General features: G+C 49.1%; 1 protein-coding gene across 3 annotated transcripts; it reads left to right on the plus strand.

Moving 5' to 3' along the window:
- The first annotated feature begins 204 nt into the window (after positions 1-204).
- Positions 205-22,474, plus strand: gnb1l (guanine nucleotide binding protein (G protein), beta polypeptide 1-like). Of its 3 annotated transcripts, none has more exons than XM_076997916.1 (7): positions 205-272; positions 4,767-4,938; positions 5,593-5,718; positions 7,144-7,306; positions 9,909-10,001; positions 14,690-14,899; positions 21,497-22,474. In XM_076997916.1, the coding sequence occupies exons 2-7, from the start codon at positions 4,808-4,810 to the stop codon at positions 21,800-21,802; spliced, it is 1,029 nt and encodes a 342-aa protein (XP_076854031.1). In that variant the 5' UTR covers positions 205-272; positions 4,767-4,807; the 3' UTR covers positions 21,803-22,474. The 3 variants fall into 3 exon arrangements, with proteins under 3 accessions (XP_076854031.1, XP_076854030.1, XP_076854032.1); XM_076997915.1 differs by having other exon boundaries at positions 252-536; XM_076997917.1 differs by lacking the exon at positions 205-272 and adding an exon at positions 4,620-4,643.
- Positions 22,475-24,954: the final 2,480 nt, after the last annotated feature.

Genomic DNA, 24,954 nt, shown 5'->3' on the forward strand with positions numbered 1-24,954 from the left:
TGCACATCGAGCACTTTCTATAATTTGAGTCTTTTCAATGTAATATATAATGTAATCATTTTGTTTTATATTTGACCATTATTGTCATAAAGATTAAAATTCTTTAAAAAATGATAAAAAATAATAATAACAGAAAGCCGCTGTCCAGCGCCGACAGGCACAGCGAGACGCCATGAAAAAAACAGGCAATGGCGAGGACACCTCTCCACTGTTAGGGGGCTTTTCAAGTTCAGTGTCGCATATTTACATCCACACACGAGAACTCTGTTCAGGTAGAGTGTGTGCAAACCTCCCAACTCGCGTTTAATGCTCGTTTAATGAAGTGGTTTTGGTTACGGGCGTCCTCGCTTGGTTAAGACAGCTGCTGTGACTTTCATTCTCCGTTTGGACGCGGACGGGTTGTGTTTTGTTCGGTGGCCGGTCCCTGTTGGAGGTGTTCGCTCGTACCGTGACGTGTGTGGTGTGTGTGTGCGCCGCCCGCGTGGCTGTACATGTTTAATAAACGGCTAGGGTCAATCTCTAAATGATATCCAAAGGTCAGTCAGCACTCACCATTTATCTTTCTGTGTATGCCTAGTGTCTGTGTAGTGTGTAAAGCGATTGTATCAGTGCTGTGTGTGTGTGTGTGTGTGTGTGTGTGTGTGTGTGTGTGTGTGTGTGTGACAGAGCGGTGAGCTTTGTGGACAATCATCCGTCCTCATCAGTCTGCTCCTCTTCAAACCCTGAACACACCTGGGGAAGGAACTGGGTGACAATGCTAACAGATAAGACCACACTACCTGTGGCTCTCTTTGTCACCAATTGGCACTAAGACCCCTTAAATCAGCAGGCAGTGACAAAGTGCTCAATCAACACTCCCCCTACACGCGCACACACACACACACACACACACGGTCACTCACAGAGCGAGCCTCTGCTCGGTCCTTATCTCGGCCTGGTTTGGCACTGCCTTCACGCCATTGGCAAGAACAATGCAGCCTCTTCCCTATTCTGTTGCTCAGAGTGACGGGGGTGTCGGGGCACTTGTGACAGGCTTAGGACTCTATCTGCCCCAGAGCTGTTTTTCCAGTCCAGATACTGCCCCTGTTCCCCCCCCCCCTTCCCCTCTTACTGGTGTGTGGCCTTACAACATAGGGTGTGTGAAGACCTCGCTTCCTGGTTTGTTTGTTTAACTGGACTTTATAATGGACCTGTGGCTCCATACAGGTTGTTTGTTTCCTCTTCTGAGGAAATTTAGTTTTGAGAGGTTGTTGTAAACGGGGGAGGGTGGAGGGGGGAGTAGAGGCCCCCTCGGTACTCCCTCCCTCCCAGAGAGCGAGAGAGCGCCAGCGCCAACCAGGGAGGTGGACAGAGGGAGCAGGAGAGAGGAAAAACAAGATAAGAGTGTTTCGATAAAGAGAAGAATGAAAGAATGCTTGCGAGTTGTGGTATGATCTCATTAGTCAGGGGAGGACGGGCCACAGTAACAGAACGCTGCTCCAGGAATTACAGATCTCCCTCAGCCGTGACCTCTTTTATTTGCATGCAGTTTTATGATGCTGGCGGATTAATCACTCACAGGAACCCCTTTATTTTTTGGCTGGGTGTTGAAATGATGGCGCTCCTCCACCTTTTCCTCCACCTTTCACACGTGTGGCATGGTGCTAACGGTACGTGAGGGGCGCTTGGCTCCTCTCCTCCACCCAGACGGCGGGAGGTTCATTATGGGATGTTTCCCTTAATCTCCGGGATCTGGGCGGCTTATTTATGAATGACAGCACACGGCAGCGGGACACGCTCAGGTATGGCCCCGCCCCCTCGTTTCCCTCCCATCCCGACTCTGACCGGCAGGGGCAGGAATGTGGGCAGCCCCAGCGTGATCTTTGAAGCCCATGTTAAAATGACCCCCCCCCTCCCCTCCCCTCCCAGAACTTCCCCCTCAGATCCGCTATAAGGTTCAGAGCTGGGCTGCAGATAGTGGCTGTGTTTGATCTGAAGGTCGCCTGCCCCTTGCTGGGCGTTGAGAGATACCTGGCTGGCCAGTGCGGCCCTCCTTATTTAATAACATGCAGGAGAAGGGAACTCTCTCATAATTAGGGCCTAATTACCCAGCAGGTGTTGACAGAAGACCCAAGAGGAGACAAACTGTCTTTATCCACAGCCTTAGAGTCAGGTTACTGGAGCTGTCTTATCTGTTACAGAGAGAGGAGAAAACCTCAATCTCTCTTTCTTCTCATTCTCTCTCTTACTCTCTGCCGTGCCTCTATCCTGCCATCAGACGTGCTGGCGAGAGGAACAGTGGAAGTGTATTAATCTGGCTCCGTCCTGTGGGAACACCAAGCATCAGTTCTTTGGGCAAACGTGCACATTACTGATGTTTTTAGTTGATCTATTGATGAATTATGCATTGTGTCAGATTATATGTGTATAAGTTCATGTGTCCAGTGCACTTTAATATATTTCCCCCCCAATTGTGACACTGGCATGGCTTCGTTGTGTGTGTATGTTTACTTATATCTGGTGTGTGATCACGGTAATCAGTGTGTACGGCCAAGCTGCTATATAGTGGGTGTGTGTGTGTTTGTGCTTTTAACCGCCCTATGGTGTGTTGGGTTTGTCCCCATCGTGTGTAGTGACCTTTTTGGCGAATGGTTGGAGGGTTTTGCAGATGGACCGTGAGTGACGGCTTGGCACGGGCCTGTAGTTTATCTGTTTGGTCCTTTCATTATCCCTCCTGGTTGGATGGTGGTGCTGTTGGGGGTGGAGTTGTGCACCATCCTGGCTGTAATCCAGTGATGTCCTACTTACTCTTCACCTACTGCTGCCTTTGGTATACAGAATTAATGTACTGAAGCTGAATCGGGTGTATTGAAAATGAATTGGGCTTGCTGATGCTTAATGAGAGAAGCTGATGTTGAATCATGTGCTGATGCAGAGGAATCTGTCCACTGGGGAATCTGTCCACTGGGGAATCTGGTCACTGGGGAATCTGGTCACTGGGGAATCTGGTCACTGGGGAATCTGGTCACTGGGGAATCTGGTCACTGGGGAATCTGGTCACTGGGGAATCTGTCCACTGGGGAATCTGTCCACTGGGGAATCTGTCCACTGGGGAATCTGTCCCCTGGGAAATCTGGTCACTGGGGAATCTGTCCCCTGGGGAATCTGGTCACTGGTCAGTGGGTGGATCTGGACATTCCAACTCCTAAAGAGATCATGACACATAGACACACACACACACACCTCTGCCATGTTACCAACCCATTTTTCCTCTTTTTTTTCCTGATGCAAAAAGTCAGTGGCACTTCACACAAGTGTGGCACGGCCTAAGAAAACAGGAGAACGGGCACTTCTTAGCACAAGGCGGGGCCTCTGGCCCGTACAGTGCATGATGGTGTTAAAGACAGTTAACCTATAGCCTGCCTTTGTGAAGGGGATTTAATTTCATCCCCAGTAGACTCTGTCTGGCTCCTGTGCAGCATGACTAGAAGGCTGATAGTCATGGCTTCTAATCTCACATGCACCCCCCCCCCACCACCTCCCTGCGGTCTTGACCTGTTTTTTTTTGGGGTGGGGGGGGGGGGGGGTTTGTTTCTTTTTTTTTGGGCGACAGCTACAGTGGCAGTGTCGGGTGTCTGGTGACTGTCCCCATTGTAAGCAAGTTTGAGTATAAGAGGCTACAGGAGGCGGGAGGTATCGGCTCTTAATTACGAAGGTAGGGCAGAGACCAGGTTCCGCTTGGCGGGTTAACACGCACAATTTAACCACTAACCTTCCGAAATGAACCCTTCTGAAATACCAGCGGCTCCTGTTTCAGGACCGGGCCAAGGGTGATCGAAAAATAAGACTTTGCGAGAGGAATCTTCATTAACTTCACTGATTCATATCTAAAATCTCTGCTTCTCTGATATATTGGGCGCCACTGAAAGAAAGATAGTGTCCTGTTGCTATTTTGTCCCATTTTCCCGTGTGTGTGTGTGTGTGTGTGTGTGTGTGTGTGTGTGTGTGTTGTAAGTTGGCTTTGGTAAGCTGTTCGTTTTTAGAAGTCGTCTTGAAAAGTTGCAGGGAGAGATGTGTCTGTTGTCTAAAGCATGATTTGACATTGACGCACGGTTTCCGCCTGCGTTTGGGGCGCAGTCACCCTGCACCGCGCGCACGCGCGCTCACGTGCTCACCCGCTCACGCGCTCCTAGAAATCGTAACAAAACGAACCGGTGGGAGACAGAAAACGTCCGCGAGGCAAGAGTCTCGGCCTGTTTACAGTCATTAAACTGTCTCCCGGCGTGATTCATGACTTATTGAGTAAGACCTGTTATCATGTAGAAGGAAAAGGAAAAACCAACCCGCGCGCGCGCCCCTTCTCAAATACCTGTGGGCTTTATTTGTACGTGTAGGTTCGGCGAGCCGCTAGAACCGAGACTGTGTTTAAAACATCTTAAATGATGAACAATCACAATACAGTTTAGTCCAGTAGAGGAAGACGGCGGAGGAAATGGACGATTTAAAAAAAAAAGCGAAAGCGCTCGTTTGTTTGTGCAAGCGCAGATGAAGACGAATGTAAGGACTCGGAGACGCGTTAATAGAAGTTAATCTGTGGCGGAGACACCCGGGGGACGGAGAACCGAGCCCGCCGGTGCCGAGACGCAAGTCCACGGGTCAGCTGGGTCCGTAAATCAGACCGGGCGACCCGTAACTCGAGCATTAGTCTGGTGTGTTTATTTGGGTGGAGGGTTGAGCAGGTTGTACACTGTCTAATTGTCACTGTGATGTTTTGGGGGTTTATTTAGGCTGGCTGGCGCTGACGTGGTCGGCTCCTCCCCCTCCAGGCATGGCCCCTCCCCCTCCAGGCACGGCCCCGCCCCCTCCAGACCCCGTGTTTACTCTTAGGGGGGCGGCAGCGCCCGTCAACGCGCTCCACTTCCGCTGCAGCGGGGCGGGACTTCCGTTACTGTACTCAGGGTGAGCGCCTGTCAATCACTCAACTGCCTGTAATTCTCTTGGCTAACTTGGTAACTGCTGAATTAACTTTTACGGTGCACGTTTACGACGTTTGTAAACTCAGTAGGTGTTAATCCAGTGTCCTTTTTTGAAATCAAACCATCCCTGACTGGGATAAAAATAACAGTGACATGCACATAAAGATTCTCTTGTAACATAGTTCACATAAGTGTACTATGACTGCCTCTAATTCTGCTGTCAGATTGCTTGCAGTAATGCACAGTACACTTTTACTAACCCCATTTTCATTACAGCTCTAGTTTAATCTCTTTTATAGATTTAATCCATATATGTAGACTTTGGCTTGATAGCTTGTATGTTTGAGGAGAATTAGCAAAGAAAGAATTTAAAGTTTTCTGTGTATATGACAATTAAACTCTTGAACATATTGAGATGGGTTTACCATTGGTTAGCATATTAAAACACAGCACATTAAAACAGCATATTAAGTCAGTGCTTTAACCCAGACTTGATATTTACAGACCAGGTCATATGATGTCTGTAATTTTTTTAATATAATATTAATGGAATATTTTTATTAGCATTAGCATTTTTTCATGTAAATCACAACGTAGATGAGGTCCTGCTGACATCTTGGTGTCACGTGTGCTGCAGGTTGGGGAACGGTTCCATCCGCGTGTGGAATCTGAACACGCGGCGGGCCGAGCGAGTTCTGGACGGCCATGGTGGATCCTCGGTCATCTGGGTTAGCACCCTTCCCTCCAGTGGAGCCCTCCTCAGGTGGGGCAGGACCTCCTCCCGTACCCGCTTCTGCCAAATCATGACCGTAACAATATTATTTCACCGTTGAACTCTTGATGCCTCCATATACACTGGTGTGGCAAAAGTCATGGGACAGCACTGTGTAAACTGATTATGAAGGGCAGTTACCTTGGCGACAGCTCAGTGTCTGCCCACATATGATTAATGATTGAGACCGCCGGCACCCGTCCGGCACACACAACGCCAACATGTCCCGCACACATAACGCCAACATGTCCCGCACACATAACGCCAACATGTCCCGCACACATAACGCCAACATGTCCCGCACACATAACGCCAACATGTCCCGCACACATAACGCCAACATGTCCCGCACACATAACGCCAACATGTCCCGCACACATAACGCCAACATGTCCCGCACACACATAACGCCAACATGTCCCGCACACACATAACGCCAACATGTCCCGCACGCACATAACGCCAACATGTCCCGCACGCACACAACCCCAACATGTCCCGCACGCACACAACCCCAACATGTCCCGCACGCACACAACCCCAACATGTCCCGCACGCACACAACCCCAACATGTCCCGCACGCACACAACCCCAAAATGTCCCGCACGCACACAACCCCAAAATGTCCCGCACGCACACAACCCCAACATGTCCCGCACGCACACAACCCCAACATGTCCCGCACGCACACAACCCCAACATGTCCCGCACGCATAACGCCAACATGTCCCGCACGCATAACGCCAACATGTCCCGCACGCATAACGCCAACATGTCCCGCACGCACAACGCCAACAATGCCCCGCACGCACAACGCCAACAATGCCCCGTACGCACAACGCCAACAATGCCCCGTACGCACAACGCCAACAATGCCCCGCACGCACAACGCCAACAATGCCCCGCACGCGCACAACGCCAACAATGCCCCGCACGCGCACACAACCCCAACATGCCCTGCACACACACAACCCCAACATGCCCTGCACACACACAACCCCAACATGTCCTGCACACATGTCTGTACAGTGTTCTTTTTGCTTCCATGGGGCTTGGGTGCAGACCTGAATGACTCTGATGAGTCATGGTACCAGTAGTTTTGGTCTGATGGTACCAGTAGTTTTGGTCTGATGGTACCAGTAGATTTGGTCTGATGGTACCAGTAGTTTTGGTCTGATGGTACCAGTAGTTTTGGGCCCAGTACCAGAGATGGCCGACATCACCTGCTTCTGTCCCATGACATCTGGCACATCTGTGTGTTTCTGTAACATTTTGTTCATTTTTTGTTAATATTACTGGTAATTGATCATCGTGTTTATCGGACTGATTAAGGAAGAGGAAGTTTATGGTGAACATGAGTGTTTGGTGTGTGTGTGTGTGTGTGTGTGTGTGTGTGTGTGTGTGTGTGTGTTCAGTCAGGGTCGGGATATGCGAGTGTGTGTGTGGGACTTGTGTGAGGCACGCAGTACTGTAACACACACTCTGCACACGGGCAGTGTTGGGTTCTGTCAGTGCTCTCAGCTGGAGACCAACACAGGCACAACACTGCTGTCACTTCCAGGAGAGACCATGGAGGAGGTGAGTGGGGGGGTGAAACACTTCCTAAAGTGGGAGGGACTAATGCCACAAAAGGGGCAGGGTTTTGATCTTAGAAAATCTGTTCTCCTCCATGTAATATACCATGTTATGGGATGTAATGGACTGGTGGTTAGGGAACTGGTCTTGTGACTGGAGGGTCGTGGGTTCGATTCCCAGACCTGAGGCCATGACTGAGGTGCCCCTGAACAAGGCCCTTAACCCTCAATTGCTCACTTGTATAAAAATGAGATAAAAATGTATGTCGCTCTGGATAAGGACGTCTGCCAAATGCCGTAAATGTAAATGTTATATATATATGCGCTAAACTCTTGAGTGTCGACCTGTAGTGAGCACAATCGTATGCACTCGTGTACTGCATTGTTCTTGTGCATTAATATGAACATACTTAAGAGTACACAAGACCATCCAATGACATTATAACCAAGTGTGCACTTTCTACACATAGAACAGCAGCATCTGTTCTAGGCTAACAGCAGAGTTCCGTGGAACTGTTCTTAGAAAGCTCGCCTCTGTTCTAGTTGTTCCGTGGAACTGTTCTTAGAAAGCTCGCCTCTGTTCTAGTTGTTCCGTGGAACTGTTCTTAGAAAGCTCGCCTCTGTTCTAGTTGTTCCGTGGAACTATTAGTTGTTCTAGTTGTTCCGTGGAACTATTAGTTGTTCTAGTTGTTCCGTGGAACTATTAGTTGTTCTAGTTGTTCCGTGGAACTATTAGTTGTTCTAGTTGTTCCGTGGAACTATTCCTACACACAAAGTAACAGCAGGCAGATGAGTCCATGTACATGTATTCAGTCCAGACGCAAAAATGCTGCACGGCATGATGGGCCATAGCACGCCCCAGACAGCTTGCTCCTGTTGTGTCTGAGTCTTGTTCTTGCATTGATGTACAGACATTGGTCAGTCTGTCATCAGTAAGCATGACTTGCACGTCTGTCTGCTTGCAATATTCCAATCTATATTTCATCCTGTATTATCGTCATGGCTACACAAGTGTAAACAGTGTGTAACAATTTTAGCTATCGATGCTTCTGTATAGTAAGTTATTTATTATCATAACTACTGTTCATAACTACTGTTTATGTTAAAGACTTGAGCCGTACTGTTTATACCGTTTCTTCACTTATTTTGACAACATTGATGCTGAAACAGTATCAGTGAGACCACTCAGAGACACAGAGAGAGAGAGAGAGGAAGAAAGAAAAACAGTGAAGGAAAGAGATCGGAGGAATGTGGAGAGAGAGAGAGAGGGGGGGGGGTGGAGGGAGTGTGGTGAGGGTCAGCACACTGCCAGGGGGACGTGGTGTCAGAACTCTCAGAGCTTACATCAGTCTGTGTACTGAAGAAAGAACACTCTATCACAGAGGAGGTTCTCTCTCTCTCTCTCTCTCTGTCTGCTTCCTCCTCTCTCTTTCTCTCACCTGAGGCAGTAGTATTTGCTATTAACTCTCTCTGTTTAGAGGAGAGAGGCAGATCCAGCCTCCAGATGTGGTTCTGTGTTAAAACATGAATCGCTTGTAACTGTTTAATTAGGCTCTTAACGAGGATGGATCTCGGTCATCACGGCTGCCCTCGCAATCAGTTCAGAACCCCAAGCGCTAGCCGGGAGCCTCTGGTCACTGGTGTCATTATGGTTTGTGATTCTAATCAGACGCTGTGCCGGTTAAAGTGTGAAGAGTGTGTGTGTGTGTGTGTTAGGCCTGTATGTCTAGGAAGGAGTCATGGTTGTGTTTAGACCTACTGTAAACGATGAGTTGAGGGTTCTCTATGGTACACTACTGATTATTGTCACAGTCACAAAGGTGTGTGTGTGTGTGTGTGTGTGTGTGTGTGTGTGTGTGTGTGTGTGTGTTGGGTGGGGGTTGAGGCCTCTTTGTCTGTGTAGACACACACACAGTAATGATGGTGGTATCTAAACGCTGAATTGAGGGTTTATTGCATTAGCTTATGGCTGCTAGACTACGGAGTGTTGTTACATGGCCTTACAGGAAGTAGGATCATCCCTGAACATCTGAGCCATGGTGTGTTTCTCGTCTGTTTTGAGTAAAGCCAAGTCAAGTCTTGACATGACGCAGAGAAGCGGGGGGTGGGGGGGGGGTGTGGGGGTGTGGGGGGTGGATCACACACCTGTTCCCACTCACACCGGCACGGCGGGCCGACGCAGCACCCGAACACACACAGGTGTGTCACCTGGCACACGGCTCCACCTGCAGCTGCTGCCCCGGCGATGCCACGGCAACCGAGCGAGTGCCAACAGATACGTCACACCCCCCCCAACGTACTTCCAAATTAGCCCCCCCATTAGAAGTCATTACAGGCTTAAAGTGTTTTATGGGCTGAAACATTTAGCATGTTTCCACTACTCTATAACCCAAAATAATAGCAAACGCTACAAAAGTGTTTGTTTTGTAAACCAAAGGTGCTAATTTGAGCGTTGGCGAGCTCTCACGGGAAGAGCCTTGTCTGCTGGGGAGCGTACGCTAGCGTCTCGGCTGTGAGCGAGCTCGCGTGCGCAGACGCGGGACACGGATCTTGTGCGTGTCCGATGCGTGACTGTGAATCTTGACTCTGGACTCCTCGTCCTGCAGGTGAGGGTGATGGACCTTCACAGCCGGACCTGCCTGTGCTCCTTGGTCCCAGAGTCCAAACGGGGCATGCTCATGTGTGTGAAGATGTGGCAGGTAAGATCACCTGGATCAGAGTGGCGTTTAACTTCAGAACGCTTCCAGTCGGGCTCACATTACATCCTTACTATGAAGACAAAACTGTGATATTATGCTATTGTGATGAGCTAAACTGACCCCCCCCCAACCCCCCCAATGTCAGCACACTCACCCATGTGTCTCACCCGTATATCAACTCTTGACTTTGTACCAAACTTTTCCCTCTTGCCTGTGTTTGCGTGTGTGTGTGCGTGTGTGTGTGTGTGTGCGCCTCCCTGCTAATCAGACCTGTAATTATTTTTCTGCTTAGTTGATGTCTTTTTGTACATTTATAGCTTTGCCTGTCCTGCTGGAGACCTCAGGGTCACTTGGCAGGTTGTCCCTGCTGCCGTGGGCGGGCAGCGCTGGTCAGACTCCGTGACGGGGCTTGTGGTTGGCTGGGGGCAGCTTGGTGCTTCAGCCAATAGCAGCAACATTAACAGCTGCTTGGGTAATAATGGCTGCCGTTTTGTTGACTCGCCCGTGTGTTTCTGACTCCAGGAGCTGCTCGCCGGAGGCGGTGGCAGTAATGCTGGGTAGATGTTTGGAGATCAAAAACAGGTCCTGCTCCGTGCAGGCCCCTATAGTCTGGGCACGCTAGCGCCCCCTGCAGGGAGACCCCCACACTCACACTGGCTGTGCTGTGCTTGGCGGCATTTTTTTTTCATCTCTTTGGGCAATACAGGGATTGGATGATATTTGGCATCATGTTGCACTGCTGCTCTCTGATTGGCTGAAGGGGGACCTGCGCTGCCCTACGAGGGCGTGGCCTCTGAGATGCTGGGGTGTGTGTGTGTGTGTGTGTGTGTGTGTGTGTGTGTGTGTGTGTGTGTGTGTTAGCGTGCAGACTTGGGGAATCAGAAGACAGACAGGTGTCTGTGAGGAGGAAGTGATTCTGTACTGATATCCATCTCATCTTATTGCCTTGTGAAACCATGACATCACGGCCCTGGTCGTTTAACGGATCGGTTTCGGAGGCGTGGCCCACCTCTGACACTCCGGAACTCTCATTCCCTCCTTGGACTACTCAATCTGTCCTAAAATAACGAAAATTAGAGATTGTGTTGTATTTATTTATATTTATATTCAAACAGTAGCAGCTATATGAACCCCAGACACAGAGCAAGCTGAGGGCGATTGTGGCAAAGGGGAGATTCTCACTGAGACACCACGAAGAGGAACCAGTGTCTCAGCAGAGGAACCAGTGTCTCAGCAGGGGAACCAGTGTCTCAGCAGGGGAACCAGTGTCTCAGCGGAGGAACCAGTGTCTCAGCGGGGGAACCAGTGTCTCAGCGGGGGAACCAGTGTCTCAGCGGGGGAACCAGTGTCTCAGCAGGGGAACCAGTGTCTCAGCGGGGGAACCAGTGTCTCAGCGGAGGAACCAGTGTCTCAGTAGGGGAACCAGTGTCTCAGCGGAGGAACCAGTGTCTCAGCGGAGGAACCAGTGTCTCAGCGGAGGAACCAGTGTCTCAGCGGAGGAACCAGTGTCTCAGCGGAGGAACCAGTGTCTCAGCGGAGGAACCAGTGTCTCAGCGGAGGAACCAGTGTCTCAGCGGAGGAACCAGTGTCTCAGCGGGGGAACCAGTGTCTCAGCGGGGGAACCAGTGTCTCAGCGGGGGAACCAGTGTCTCAGCGGGGGAACCATGTCTCAGTCTCCACTGGGGCAGGTGCCAGATCAGCTCCTGAGATACTCACCATAAAACCATCACGATTCCCCTTTCACCTTGCGTCCCTCATCATTAACTCTCTGTGTAGCGCGTCTTCTCCTCATCCTTGTACCTCCAACCAGCTCCATCCACCATGACTCAGCCTTGCTGGCCTGCTGACTGTCTGCTGCTCTGCCTCTCCACCCTCCCACGCCACGGAGGCTGTCCTCAGATCAGCGGTTTGCCGCTCAACTTGAGCTCATCCAGTGGAACACCTCCCCCACCGTCTTCACTACTGTCTTCCTCGGATCTCATATCTGCTCAGCTCCCAACACTCCTGTGTGGCACACATGGACGTTCTTTGACTCTGCTCTCCTCTCTGCTCCTCCCCTCCCCCTTTCCCTCTTTCTCTCCTCTTTTCTCCATCTCTCCTGCCTTCTCCTTCCCTCCCTTCCCCCCACTGCTCCTTCTCCAGAGAAGGGCCCTGAAACAGCTGTTGGGATGATGAATCTTTGCCTCCAGCTCCTGCCGTAATCCCACTCGAGAGCTCTCCAGCAGTCCTGGCCATGGAGGATATAATGAATTAGGTGTCTACCCAGGGTTTCGTGACCTCTGCCCTGTGACATCATCAATCAGGGTGCTCCTACACTTAGCTGAAGAGCCTGTGCCAAAGGCCAACAGACGTAAGCACTTAACAACTGTCTGTGAGGCTCGCGGCTTGATTTCCACTTGTTTGGGTTTTTGTGTCGTCGTAACGCGGCCTGCTAGGGATATGTTTATATGGAATTCGTGATTCTGTCTATAATTTGTTTAACCATAGAGGGGGAAAAAAGAAAGAAAAGAAATGGACCGTTCCTGAGCGAATGAGAAAATGACCTTTCAGAGAGAGAGAGAGAGAGAGAGAGAGAGAGAGAGAGAGAGAGAGAGAGAGACGGGAAAAGAGAGAGAGAAAGGCAGAAATGAATCTCCACGTTCTGGTCCTTGCACATATGGAGGGTATTTTTCATTGCCAGCTTGGCTAATGGCGGCTACACTACTGCTGCCTAAATACGCGTGATTTGTAGATCGCCCTGGGCCTGCTGTAAGCCAGCGCACTTGAGGAAACTATGGAGGGTGCAGAGCAGTCGTAGCACAGCACATGCTGGAAAAGTCCCGCTGTGCCGTCTCTGGTAGGAGCGAGTGATATTTCATTATGTTCATTTTATTAAGATGAGAATTTGCATATGCAGTGGGGTGGGGCTCATAATTGTCACTTGTTAGCGGATTAATTATCTGTTCTTGGGAGGCAGGAGAGGTGGTGCAGTGTGTGTGTGTGTGTGTGTGTGTGTGTGTGTGCGCATGCGCGCGTATATCTTTACGTTTGTGCCCATTTGAATGGAGCTGTGTGTGTGTGATCGTGTGTGTGCTGTAAATCTGACTAGCAGACAGAAGTCACGGCCCGTGTGCTTTTATCTGCCTTCTCTCTCTCTGCGTTTTTATCCACCCTGCTGATTTATGGGGACCTGCTACACGTGGCCATCCTGCAGCAGAGGGGCGGGGCGTCCTCTGTGTCTGGGGCGTCCTCTGTGTCTCCGATAACACGCCTGTCTCCTCCCAGCAACACTACAGACCGGCCCGGCCTGAGGTCACAGAGGCTATCTGCAGAGGGGCTGTGTGGAGAGGGGGGGGGGCGGGGGGGGGGGGGGCGGGGGGGGGGGGGGGGGATGTGATCGTGTAGGAGAACGGGTGTGTGTGTGTGTGTGTGTGTGTGTGTGTGTGTGTGTGTGTGTGTGTGTATGTATGTATGTCTGTCTTAAACCTTTTGCTGTTACATACATTAAAGTGCAGATTATAATTTATGTGAGAATGTCTCAGACATTACATGCAAGGTTTAATTCTGTCACACTGACTGCGTGCAGGCCCAGGTTTCTCAATAATTTGGGTTAGGAATCATCACTGAAGCATGTCCGGTATTTGAAATATGAGTAAAGACATAAAAAAAAAACAATAAATTAAGCATGTAGTACTACTATGAATTTACATATCCGAAGCAGGCTTGGTCAGGATCCACTTTTTTGCAATCAACTTTGTATTAATGGAGGGAGGAGTTTCTGATGGAATCCAGTGTTCTGGATTTTAGGGGAGGGGCTTCTGATGGAATTCATTGTTCTGGATTTTAGGGGAGGGGCTTCTGATGGAATCTAATGTTCTGTGCATTGTCAAATGCATCATTGCAGGAATGAGAAACAGGTTAAAGAACTACACACTCAAACTGAGGAACGGAACATCTTTAAACCATTTCATTAAACATTTTTGTTGTTTTTTAGAAACACAAACGTTTATTTATACCCTCCGTACACAGTATCTCCACCCTGAATTCTGAAGCACTGATGCTGAGGGAAAAATGACCCTCCACACGTTTGTTCTGCTGTGTGGTCTGGAGGACCGTGTGTCCAAAGGGTCAGTAATTGCATCAGCGAAGCTCTGCATGGCAGACAAAGGTTTTAAATCACGCAAACGACGGCACGTAGCTGTTCTGACATCACGACCATGCGTTTACTTGGTAAGATATATTTATACGGGCTAGTTAAGCTCGAGTGTGTACGTCTACACCTTGGAATGCACGTGCCCTTTTCTGTATGTTGTGTATACATATCTTTTCATCTGCATGTGTGTGTGTGTGTGGGAGAATGTTGGTATGCATATAAGCTTGTGTGTTCGGTCTGGGTGGTGGTGGTGGTGGGGGGGGGGGGGGGGGGGGTCATGTGATCAGAGCTTTAACAGCACAGGTGATAAACGCTGCTTCTCTACTGACGTGTGTCAGCCAGATTAGCCTCACCCACATCTCACTACTGTCATTATATTCACCCCAATTACACATACACCCTCCTGATGTAGACCCTCATTACAACTATCCAATCTAATACTAATGTGTTACCCTGGTATAACTACCCTATACTGTAGTATAGCTACAGTCTGTACTATAATGCTGATATACCCTCTTTCACTGGAGTTATTCAGTACTGATACTGTGTCCTGCAGACAGACTCGGGTCCTTTGCTGATTGCTGGGTATGAAGACGGCTCCCTCGTGCTTTGGGACGTGTCTCTTAAGCGTCCGCTCAGCTGCCTGAAGGCCCACCCTGAGCCTGTTATGTGTCTGGACTTTGACGCAGGAAGACGAAAAGGCATCTCGGGGTCCTCAGATTCGGCCCTGCAGTCCTGGATACTTGACAGCCAACAGAACCTTCAGGTAATCACACGCACACACACACACACTGATACGCTGGAGAAATCTCGGATCATGTCGAGGTGAATGCGGAGGTCGTAACAGGCCGACCTCCTGTGATGTTACTGGGCTCTGCCCCAGCCGATTGCTCTCCTGATCAGAAACGCTCTCCTCAGTCTGCTTTACCAGGTTACATCACCACAAACACCCTTCACGCTACAGACGGATTTCATCTTGCGTAACGCGCAGCGCATCTGAAGGTTAACGGCTCATTAGCTGGGCTTCTCGACGCTTATTTTGGGAGTTCAAGATCCTATATTTCACAGCAAAGCCGAAGAATCTGTTTTTAAACTGCCCAGACTGATCTGTGCTCCTGCGCTGAGGAGACCGTTGTTGCTCTTTCCAACGTCTTCTACACTTGAATGGACGGATTACAAATATTCACAAACCCTCTTGTATTATTTCTAGCGAGCAAAAAAAAAAAAAAAAAAGGCCTGGGCGGTAATACTGTGAAAGCATTTATTCAGTATCTCTCAAAATAGGAGCTGAACGGCCTGCTCGGTTTACTTTTGGTCATACTGAGGGGAACAGGGTTTGATTTAAACGGCGGTTCTTGGAGGGGCGGGAGAGGCAACTGTGGAAAGGAGTCAGTAGGGGCTTTTAAATTACCCTCAAGTGCAGCGCAGTGTGACGTCCAGACAGCTGCTGTGAGCTCTTCCCTTAGCACTGTTTCTGTGTGATGTGTAGCGACGGGGTATCAGCTGGGTGGCCTACCTCTCCCTCTCGTTCATTTGCTCTCTCTCTCTCTCTCTCTCTCTCTCTCTCTCTCTCTCTCTGCCGCTGATGTACGGCCCGTGAGAGGTAATAAAAACATCAAACTCTCACAGGCTGCTAACCAAACAAAAAACACATCTGCAATAAAAGGAACAGTAGTTCTCGGTGGGAGGTGGCAGTAGGAGCTACAGCAGGATGGGAGGGGCTACAGCAGGATGGGAGGGGCTATAGCAGGATGGGAGGGGCAATAGGAGAGACCACACTGATCATGCAGCTCTGCTGATGACCAGCTGGGGCAGGCGAGGTTGGGTGGACACACACACGCACACACACACACACACGCACACACGCACGCACGCACGCACGCACGCACGCACACACACACAGGGCCAGAATCTCTTTTGAGGTGTGTCTGGGCTCCAGGGATCTCCTCATGCTACTGTTGCTGAGCATGCTAAAGTTATTGTTTTGTTATTCTTATAAAATAGTTATTGCCAATAATTAAATTAACAAAAAGTAGTGAGTATAGACATATAGTTATAAGGATTTCATTTTCATTTAATTTTAATGAGTTCAGAATATCAGTATAAGTTACTTCTCAAATAAAATTTTTTGTTTAACTCCTGTCCCAAAATTCAAACATATTCTCTTCCCAATGAGAGCTGCATGTAGCCTGCACATTTGGAGAACTGTGAACTCCTGTATCTTCTCCTGCACATTTGGAGAACTGTGAACTCCTGTATCTTCTCCTGCACATTCGGAGAACTGTGAACTCCTGTATCTTCTCCTGCACATTCGGAGAACTGTGAACTCCTGTATCTTCTCCCAGCACACTCCGTCATGAATCTCCTTTAAATCGTTTAAAGCGATGTTGGTGGAGTTGAGGTGTGATGTTGGTGTGATTTTGGGGTGTGATGTGTGTTCCCTTAGGCCCTATAAATACCCTTCCACACTACCGCATGCGTGCGTAGATTCATCATGGCCTTTACGCAACAGGAAAAGTGTTAAACCGGTTGGGAACCATGTGAATTCAGCCTGTGAATCAGCATTTTAACATATCAACGATTTGTAATAATAAAATGGCTGGTTACTGTTTTGCCTGTTAGCTGAGCTCCTGTGTCTCAGAGGGAGAGGTGTGATGTTCCTGCAGACTGCACTTGGACCGTACGGCGAGCACACTCACTGGTCTTCACATTATCTACGCCGGGACCCAAGAGAGAAATAATGATTTGAGAATCAGCAACATATCACTGGCCACAAGCGAGGAGCCGTGGAGAAACCCCGGGAGAGGAGTAGAGATTACACACGTGCTGTTCTTTGTCAAAGCGTATCAACAGAGATGATGGCACAGTTCCTGGACAACATTACACTTCACTGCAGTGGTGGTGTGTTCGAGATGATAAAGTAATATGACTGCTGTGTTCTGCCCCACCAAAGTCTGTGGCTTTTTTTCCTTAATGTTTTTAAAAGCAAGTATTTCTTTCTCTCTCTCTTTTTGTCTCCCTCTCTCTCTCTCTCTCTCTCTCTGTCTCTCTCTCTCTCACATAGACACACACAGCTAGCATAATTTCAAGACCCTACGAATTTTGCCAAAAATATGTATTTGGGGGAAAAACGTCTTTTTCATTTAAAGACAAACCCCATTTATCCGCCATGTTTCTAGCAGGTAATCGGGAGTCTGTTTCTGGTGAGCCTCTCGGCTGTGAGTGCATCGGCTTCTCTGCATAAAAGTGCGTTTGATGGAAGCCAGCGTGGGGGCGTGTGCTGTCAGGTCCGGGTGCAGGTGATGGACTGGAAGCAGCTCTTATCAGAGGCAGATAACGGGAGGAGACCCCGCCCCCCTCCCCCCCGCACGGACCACATTCCCCAGACTTCTGTAGCTGCTGGACCTCCACTCTCATGTGTGGTACACGGCTGACTAAGAGTGATTGTACTCGCATATCACTCTGCTGTTGTGCGTGTGTGAATGGGAGGGTGCGTGCGTGTGTGTGTGTGTGTGAGAGACTCACTAGCAGCTCTCTTGTGTTAAACTCTCCCTCTGTCAGATTCCTGGTTGTTACAGGTAATCCTGCAGGTTGTCCAGAGGGTTTAGATGTGAGCACTCATGAATTGTCATCGTGTCAGTCCTATGAGAAGATCTGTGAATGTGAGAATTGACATCATAGAATACAGGGACAGAGATGTCCTGTTCTTCAGTGAGATGATTCATATATGTCTCCTCATTCTGTGTGTCTCCCTGTCTCTGTCTCAGGAATATTTCAGTGTGTGTCTCTCCCTGTCTCTGTCTCAGGAATATTTCAGTGTGTGTCTCTCCCTGTCTCTGTCTCAGGAATATTTCAGTGTGTGTCAGTATAGAATGTTTCCTGGTTTAGTGAAGAAGATCCATTTACTCAGCAGCTTGATGTGATCTTAGTTTAATGGGTGTGTGTGTATCTCTCTGTGTGTGTATGTATCTGTGTATCTGTGTGTGGGTGCATTCGTGTGTGTGTGTCTGCATACCTTTGCGTTTGCGTGCATTTTGTTGGTCCAGGTGGTGGGAGGTTTTAATCACAGTGTTGAGTGTGTGAGTTGCGTGTGGTGTGTGTGTGTGTGTGTGGTTACCGGGCGAGCGGGCCAGCCGGCTGCGTCTGGCTGAGTGATGAGTCGTTGGGGTGTGATGCCAGTGCTGGGGGGGGGGGGGGGGGGGGGGGGGGGGCGCATCTCCACTGTTGCCATTGGTGACGGCTGTTTTTGATCGCCGCGTTGTCGCACCTGTGCCGAGATGAATGGAGACGAGCGTTTTTATTGGCCCTCACGTAGCGTATCCCTGGGAAACGGCACGAAGGTCTGCTGTGGATGGGAGGGCGGGACCAGACAGGACTGTTTGGGGGTTTGGTGTGTGTGTGTGTGTGTGTGTGTGTGTGTGTGTGTGTGTGTACACATGTGTGTATGTTTGTATGTACACGTGTGTGTGTGTGTGTATACATGTGTGTACACGTGTATAAGTGTGTGCATGTGTCTGTGTAGGTGTGCAATGGGGCTGTGCTTGTACACATATACTGTGTGTTTGTGTGTGTGTGTTTGCTTGCATGCATGTGCATTTGTGATTGCGTGCATGGTTGCGTGTGTGTGTATGCGCATGTGTGTGTGTGTGTGTGTGTGTGTGTGTGTGTGTGTGTGTGTTTGGCTCAGGAAGCAAGGCGTCCTGGAGCAGCAGTATGAATGATGTCTGTTCCAGTGGGACCAGCCGTGTGGAGATCCAGTGTGGGAGGGTTCACAGTCGTCCGCGTCTCCCGGGACACGACTAACGGCTTTTATTAATGACAGAAGCGTAGCTAATGACTCCACAGTGCTCCATGCAGGAAGGTCCTGTTGGAAGAGACGGGTGAACTTCAAACCACCGTGCGCTCACGGTTCTTCTCACTATCACAGCTTCACAGAAGCTGAACGGAGACTAGCGCGTGTGAGATTACTTGAGCAGCACGACTTTGACATTTTTCACTTTTTTAATCAAATTTATTTTCTTCGCAGCTCTTTCGTTGGTTCATCTTGGTATGCTCTCTTAATTAACTGGATCTGTTTCTCTGACACATACTACAGGAAGCAAAACAAACACATACAGACACATTAACCCGTCATTATCAGCGCCGTAATCGAGTCCAGATGGGTGCTGCTCGGGACGGCTCTCCGAGCTTCAGATCCGAGCGATTCATCTCCTCTCTCCTCCTGGCTGTCCCACAGACGCTCCACCTCAGGGTCTCTGTGAGAGAAAGCCAGCAAGACTTGATCCCCCCCCCCAGCCCAACACGGAAGCTCCAGTTTCTTTGGTTTCCTTTATGAATTAGATTGTATGAACAGCTACGACCATCAAACACACCTGTACTTTCTCATACAGGTTCACTTTAAAATTACTGTAGTTCTGAGCCAGTGACTCTGAGCTTTGTTACTTCTAACTCTAAGCTGTGTTTCTTCTCTGATTCTGAGCTGTGTTTCTTCTCTGACTCTGAGCTGTGTTTCTTCTCTGACTCTGAGCTGTGTTACTTCTCTGACTCTGAGCTGTGTTTCTTCTCTGACTCTGAGCTGTGTTTCTTCTCTGACTCTGAGCTGTGTTTCTTCTCTGACTCTGAGCTGTGTTACTTCTCTGAGTCTGAGCTGTGTTACTTCTCTGACTCTAAGCTGTGTTTCTTCTCTCACTCTGAGCTGTGTTATCTTTCTGTTAAGGTTGTTGTGTAGCGTACTCTTACAGGATGCCTTTTCCAGGTCATTCCTCTCTCCGTTCAGCTTGGGAATACCAAACTGCTTTATATCCTCCACATGCAGCCCGGAATGGCTCTGATTTTCCAAGCAGGAGAAGGAGCACGCTGACACATTCTTCACTGTCTCCCTTCGCTCCGGAGTCATCCGTCTCTCTGGACAACGCTTATGAAGTCAATTTTACGCTGTCCTGTTTGATTTCAGCATAGAGGACCAGATGCCTCCTGTGGAGATGAAAACACACGCGCACACACGTCCAGGCACACACATATTCACATGTACACACACACACATACACATGTGTGCGCCCACATCCACATAGTATATACCTGTACTTGCATTCAAAAACAGAACCTGAAGGTATCTACACTTACTTGCACACAATTCATATGTAATTCATGCTAATACACATACCTGCACTTAGACATATTTACACAGACAGATTCTGTGTAGATAAAGACTCTTTAATTTCTACACACACACACACACACACGCGCACACACACACACACACACACACGTGTGCACAAAGCCTGTGGCCTGAAGCCCTCCTGGTAGTACAAAGCTCCATATCCTCCACCAGTGAAAGTGAGATAATGATCTCCCAGTAATACTTTACTATATGTCACATTGTTAACCATTACTGAGATTTATGTGCTCTCTGAGCCACCGTAGATCACAGGGATCCGCAGGAGCAGTAATTTGTAGCAGCCGGTTGCTGCAGCCCAGTATTTATTACGTCCCTTGATTTGCGGATTTCAAGGCAAAAGTAACTCCAAGATACTTGAAGTAACTCAAATAACAAAAGTAACTCCAAGATACTTGAAGCAGCGCAGGACCCTGCAAACTAGGATTACAAGAGAAGGGCCTCTAACTCTGACTCTACATGCTCACTCTCTCTTCCTCTCCTCCTCTACCCCTCTGTCTTTTTCTCTGTTCCTATCTTCTCGCTCTCTCTCTCTCTCTCTCTCTCTCTCTCTGTGTAAGTGACAGAGATAGCTTTGCCAAGCCCTGAACCTCTGAGCTCCAACCCAAACAGTCGTGTGAGTAACGTTTCCTTCGTGCCCCCCCCCCCCCTCCCCTTCCCTCCTGAATGGTTTATGACTGATGATTGATCCCCTGGACGTGTGTGCGAATCTCCCCTGCCAGGTTCAACAGCCAGCGGCCTGCTCGTTTGGGAGTACGTCAACACGTGGGCCGATGCTTCAGGAACGGCGGGAGACTGCCACGACTCTCCTTTGTTCTCTTTATGGATGTGAATTTACAGTAACTCGAATCATTAAATAACAAGCTCGTTTGTCTCTGCGTGCAGGGATGGTTTACGGGTCGCAAAATTTAAACAGCAATTTCTTCTCGTTGTCCAAGATGGATGTCCCGAGCTCCTTGGTGGGCACTCCAGATCATGATTCATCTCCAGTTTGCGTGAAAACAAAACCTAAATTAATTTACAGCTTTACCTGCCGTGTGAGGGGGTTTCTGGGCCAGAAAAAATCCTAACTCGATGCAAATTCATGCTTGCTGATCCAAGATGGCCACCATACCCTGTGACCAGGAGACGAGCAGCTCGGAGGAACAAGCTCGGTTAACCTTGCGCCTTATCCGTCCTCCTCCACAGATCCAGGCACCGGTGACGCTGACCAACCCTGGAGTGTCTCAGCTGTGTATCCGAGATGACAGTAGGATCGTGTCTGCGGCATCGTGGGACGGCAGCGTGCGTGTGTTCGGCTGGAAGACCCTGAAGCCTCTCGCCGTCCTGCGCTACCACAGGGACCAGGTGCAGTGCGTGACCTTCTCGGACCACCCGCAGCCGTCACGGAGGCTGATGGCGGCAGGATCCAGAGACCAGCTCATCAGCCTCTGGTCCATTTACAGCGAGAGCCGAGTCGGTGTGCAGACCGAGACAGACACACCTGCTCCCTAAAGCTCCACGGCTCTGGACTCAAACTCACAAACGTTACAGGTACACATCGTGTGGACGGATGTCTGCCAGTACTGATATCTTACAAAAGATTTTTTGGAAAGGAAAATTTTGGGTTCATCAGAGAATATGCAGGTGTGGGACATATTTTGTTGGAAATGGTGCAGTACCCTGTTTCACCAGTAGGAGGAATACTTATTAGTACTGATTTGAGTAAAGTGGATATGAAAGTGGTGACCATACCTCTATGAAGATAACACTTCCACAAGGCTGCCCCTGTTTCTTCCTGTCTATCTGACGTTAATGTGATGTCTGGAGGAGAGACCCCATGACCGCACTGAACATTACCATAACTAAACATTTGTCTCCAAACGACAACAGGTTGGACTGTGTGGTACCTTTTGAGCCACAGTTGGGAAGTCTCCAGAATGGGTTATATTCATACTGGTTCATTGGCTTGCCTTTTTCCCCTACATTATTGCAAACATAGCTGAACAACAATACAGTGTTGGTGTTGTTTGGAAATAGTTGCCGTTGGAGATAGCTGGGTCTGTTCATTTTGATGTGAACTCCCGTACACCTGTTCTGCCCCCACCCAGAAACATCTGTACAGTTCTACAACACCTCCTCACCCGTCGTGTGTCCTCACATTAACACTCTCTCCATCCTCCATGACAGCAGCTTGTTCCCCCATGTTTGTCAAGAGTCTTCTGTCTACAAATCCACAAACTGAAAAACAAAGTATTTCTCGCACAACAGCAGTTTCCACACAGGGCGTAGAGCTCAAAAGGTCAAACGAACTGCATCTGCATTCATCTCAACCAGCAGGGTCACACACACACACACACACACACACACACACACACACACACACACACACACACACACACACACACACACACACAGGCGGTGTTAGCTCTACGGTGTTGCCCTCCGTGTGCCGTCTGCGTGGCCCGAGGGGAATCTCGCTGGATATTTATGCTATAAGTGGTGCGTGAGTAGCAGCGTGTAATTCACGGCTGTTTTTCCAGAACCACTGGTGAGTTTAAACGCTGCCCTCTGGACTGGACCAGCGTTCATCAGATCATCAGACGGGGTTAATCACTGGCGTAGCAGGCTTGCTTGTTAGTAAGATTCATTGAGGCGGTTTAACGTCATTTAATTAATCCTAATTTATTAAAAAACTCTGGTGAGGCAAACTGTATTTGTTCCCACTCTAGAAACAGGTTTAGCTTTACCTAATTAAGATTGTGTGTGTGTGTGTGTGTGTGTGTGTGTGTGTGTGTGTGTGTGTGTGTGTGTGTGTGTGTGTGTGTGTGTGTGTGTGTGTGTGTCGCACGATGTTCTCATTAAATCAGCCGTCATTTCTTTGCCAGGGCGAGGATCGTTTGAAAGGCGATCCGTTTGTCAGTGCGGACGGTAATAATAGAGTCTCGAGCGTCTCGACGCGGTGGCGGGAAAAAAAACATCACGCGGCCGTTCTACCCCATGACGCACGTGCCTCGTGGGACGCGCGCGCGGCGTGGAATATCCCATCAGACTGTACCGGAAGCGCGAGGGGAGACGGGAGGCCATCCTCTTGGAAAAATAACATCGGCCGAGTCGCCGGTCGGAGGAAGACAAAACTCTTCATTTCACCGTCGGCCTTCATTAACTCGGTTCTCGTCATCCGTGGACATCCCCTCGCGCCTTTGTCCGTGACCCCGGCGCTGACTCCTGCACGTGGTCACGGCTTCCTACGTCTCGCGCGCACTTTGAATGCACAAGCAGCGCTCGCGGTAGGGGCGCCTTTCCGTCCGCTGCGCCATCCATCAAAACGCTGCCTCGCCGCGCCGGCGGGTCACGGCCTCGTAAATCACACAATAATGGATCATTTAGGAAGTCAATAAAGTCTGGAGGAGCGAGCGCGAGCCTCACCGACCTGCGCGCGCGGGTGACCCCCAAACACTCCTGCACAGTGCGAACGCTTTGAAGGGCAGAGGTCACCTCGCCATTGTCCGCGCGCTTAACCAAGCCTCCATTAGCCCTAATGGACAATCTCTGCATTGTGTCTGGTTCCAGTTAGATGCCCTCAGGCAGCTGTGGTTTGACAGGTGGAGAAGAAGAGGCGAGGTGTTTTCAGACCCAGATATCACGCCTCTGCGCCCGAATTAAACCGCGCGACGTTTTGTTACAGTCCAGCCGTCCAAATGTTGTCAAGATCGTTTGAAAAGAAATAACCTTTGTCTTCTAATATCGCCGTGGTAGTGATTGTCTTGTACTCGGCATGAAATGTCCGTCAGCGAAGGCAAACGAGACGTAAACGGCCTGTAGCCCATCTAAGGTCGTTGACGGGAGGTGGGTGAAGAAATAAAATGTGAAACATTATTCTGCATTCGGTAGCGCTCGCGACTCGAGGCCCAGCTCGGTTCTTTCACTCCCCGTGATCTCCCTGGATATGCCACACCGCCGAGAAATGTGCACAAAACGTATTACAAACGGAGTGAGTTGTGATGTGCCTGTCACAACAGACGTTAGAGACGCAGACCTGCGGCCGAGGCGTGCACATCACCACTCATCCATCTCTCTGGAAGTGTTGGGATGAGACATCTCGACATGCGACGCGCTATTTCACTCACTGTGCATGTTTTGAATATGGTTTTCTTTGTGGGTAAAAAAAAAAGTGAATCTGGATTCACAATGTGTGTTAGCCACTGGCCATTTATGGTTATAAACATTTTCTAGGTGACATTCGGTAATACTTTATTTAGTTTATTTAAGATTATTGTACATTATTGACTGTGTAAAATTAGTTTAGAGCAAATATCGCAGTGGTTGTTTATCAAGCGCATTTAGGCCTTTAAAATGCTATGAAGATTTAGTAACTGAGATCTGTATGAAGAGCACATACCATCCAGCATCTGTTCTAAGAAAGCGCTATAAAAATATAGTTTTCTCTTTAGTTAACACCATTACTTTAGCATAATAGGACTATATTATATTTATATGTAATATTTCAAGTTAGTTTAAATAGTTCAAATAGCATTTAGAAGCTATATTTTTATATTTGTACGCTTTATTTCAATGTCACGTGGTGGCATCCTGCCGTTTTCGTGCGCATATTCTACACATCTGACCCGCTAAAGCAGAGAAGGCAGCTGTGGCCCGTCAGCGTG

Source organism: Brachyhypopomus gauderio, chromosome 3 (assembly GCF_052324685.1).
Source record: "Brachyhypopomus gauderio isolate BG-103 chromosome 3, BGAUD_0.2, whole genome shotgun sequence".
Lineage (NCBI taxonomy): Eukaryota > Metazoa > Chordata > Actinopteri > Gymnotiformes > Hypopomidae > Brachyhypopomus > Brachyhypopomus gauderio.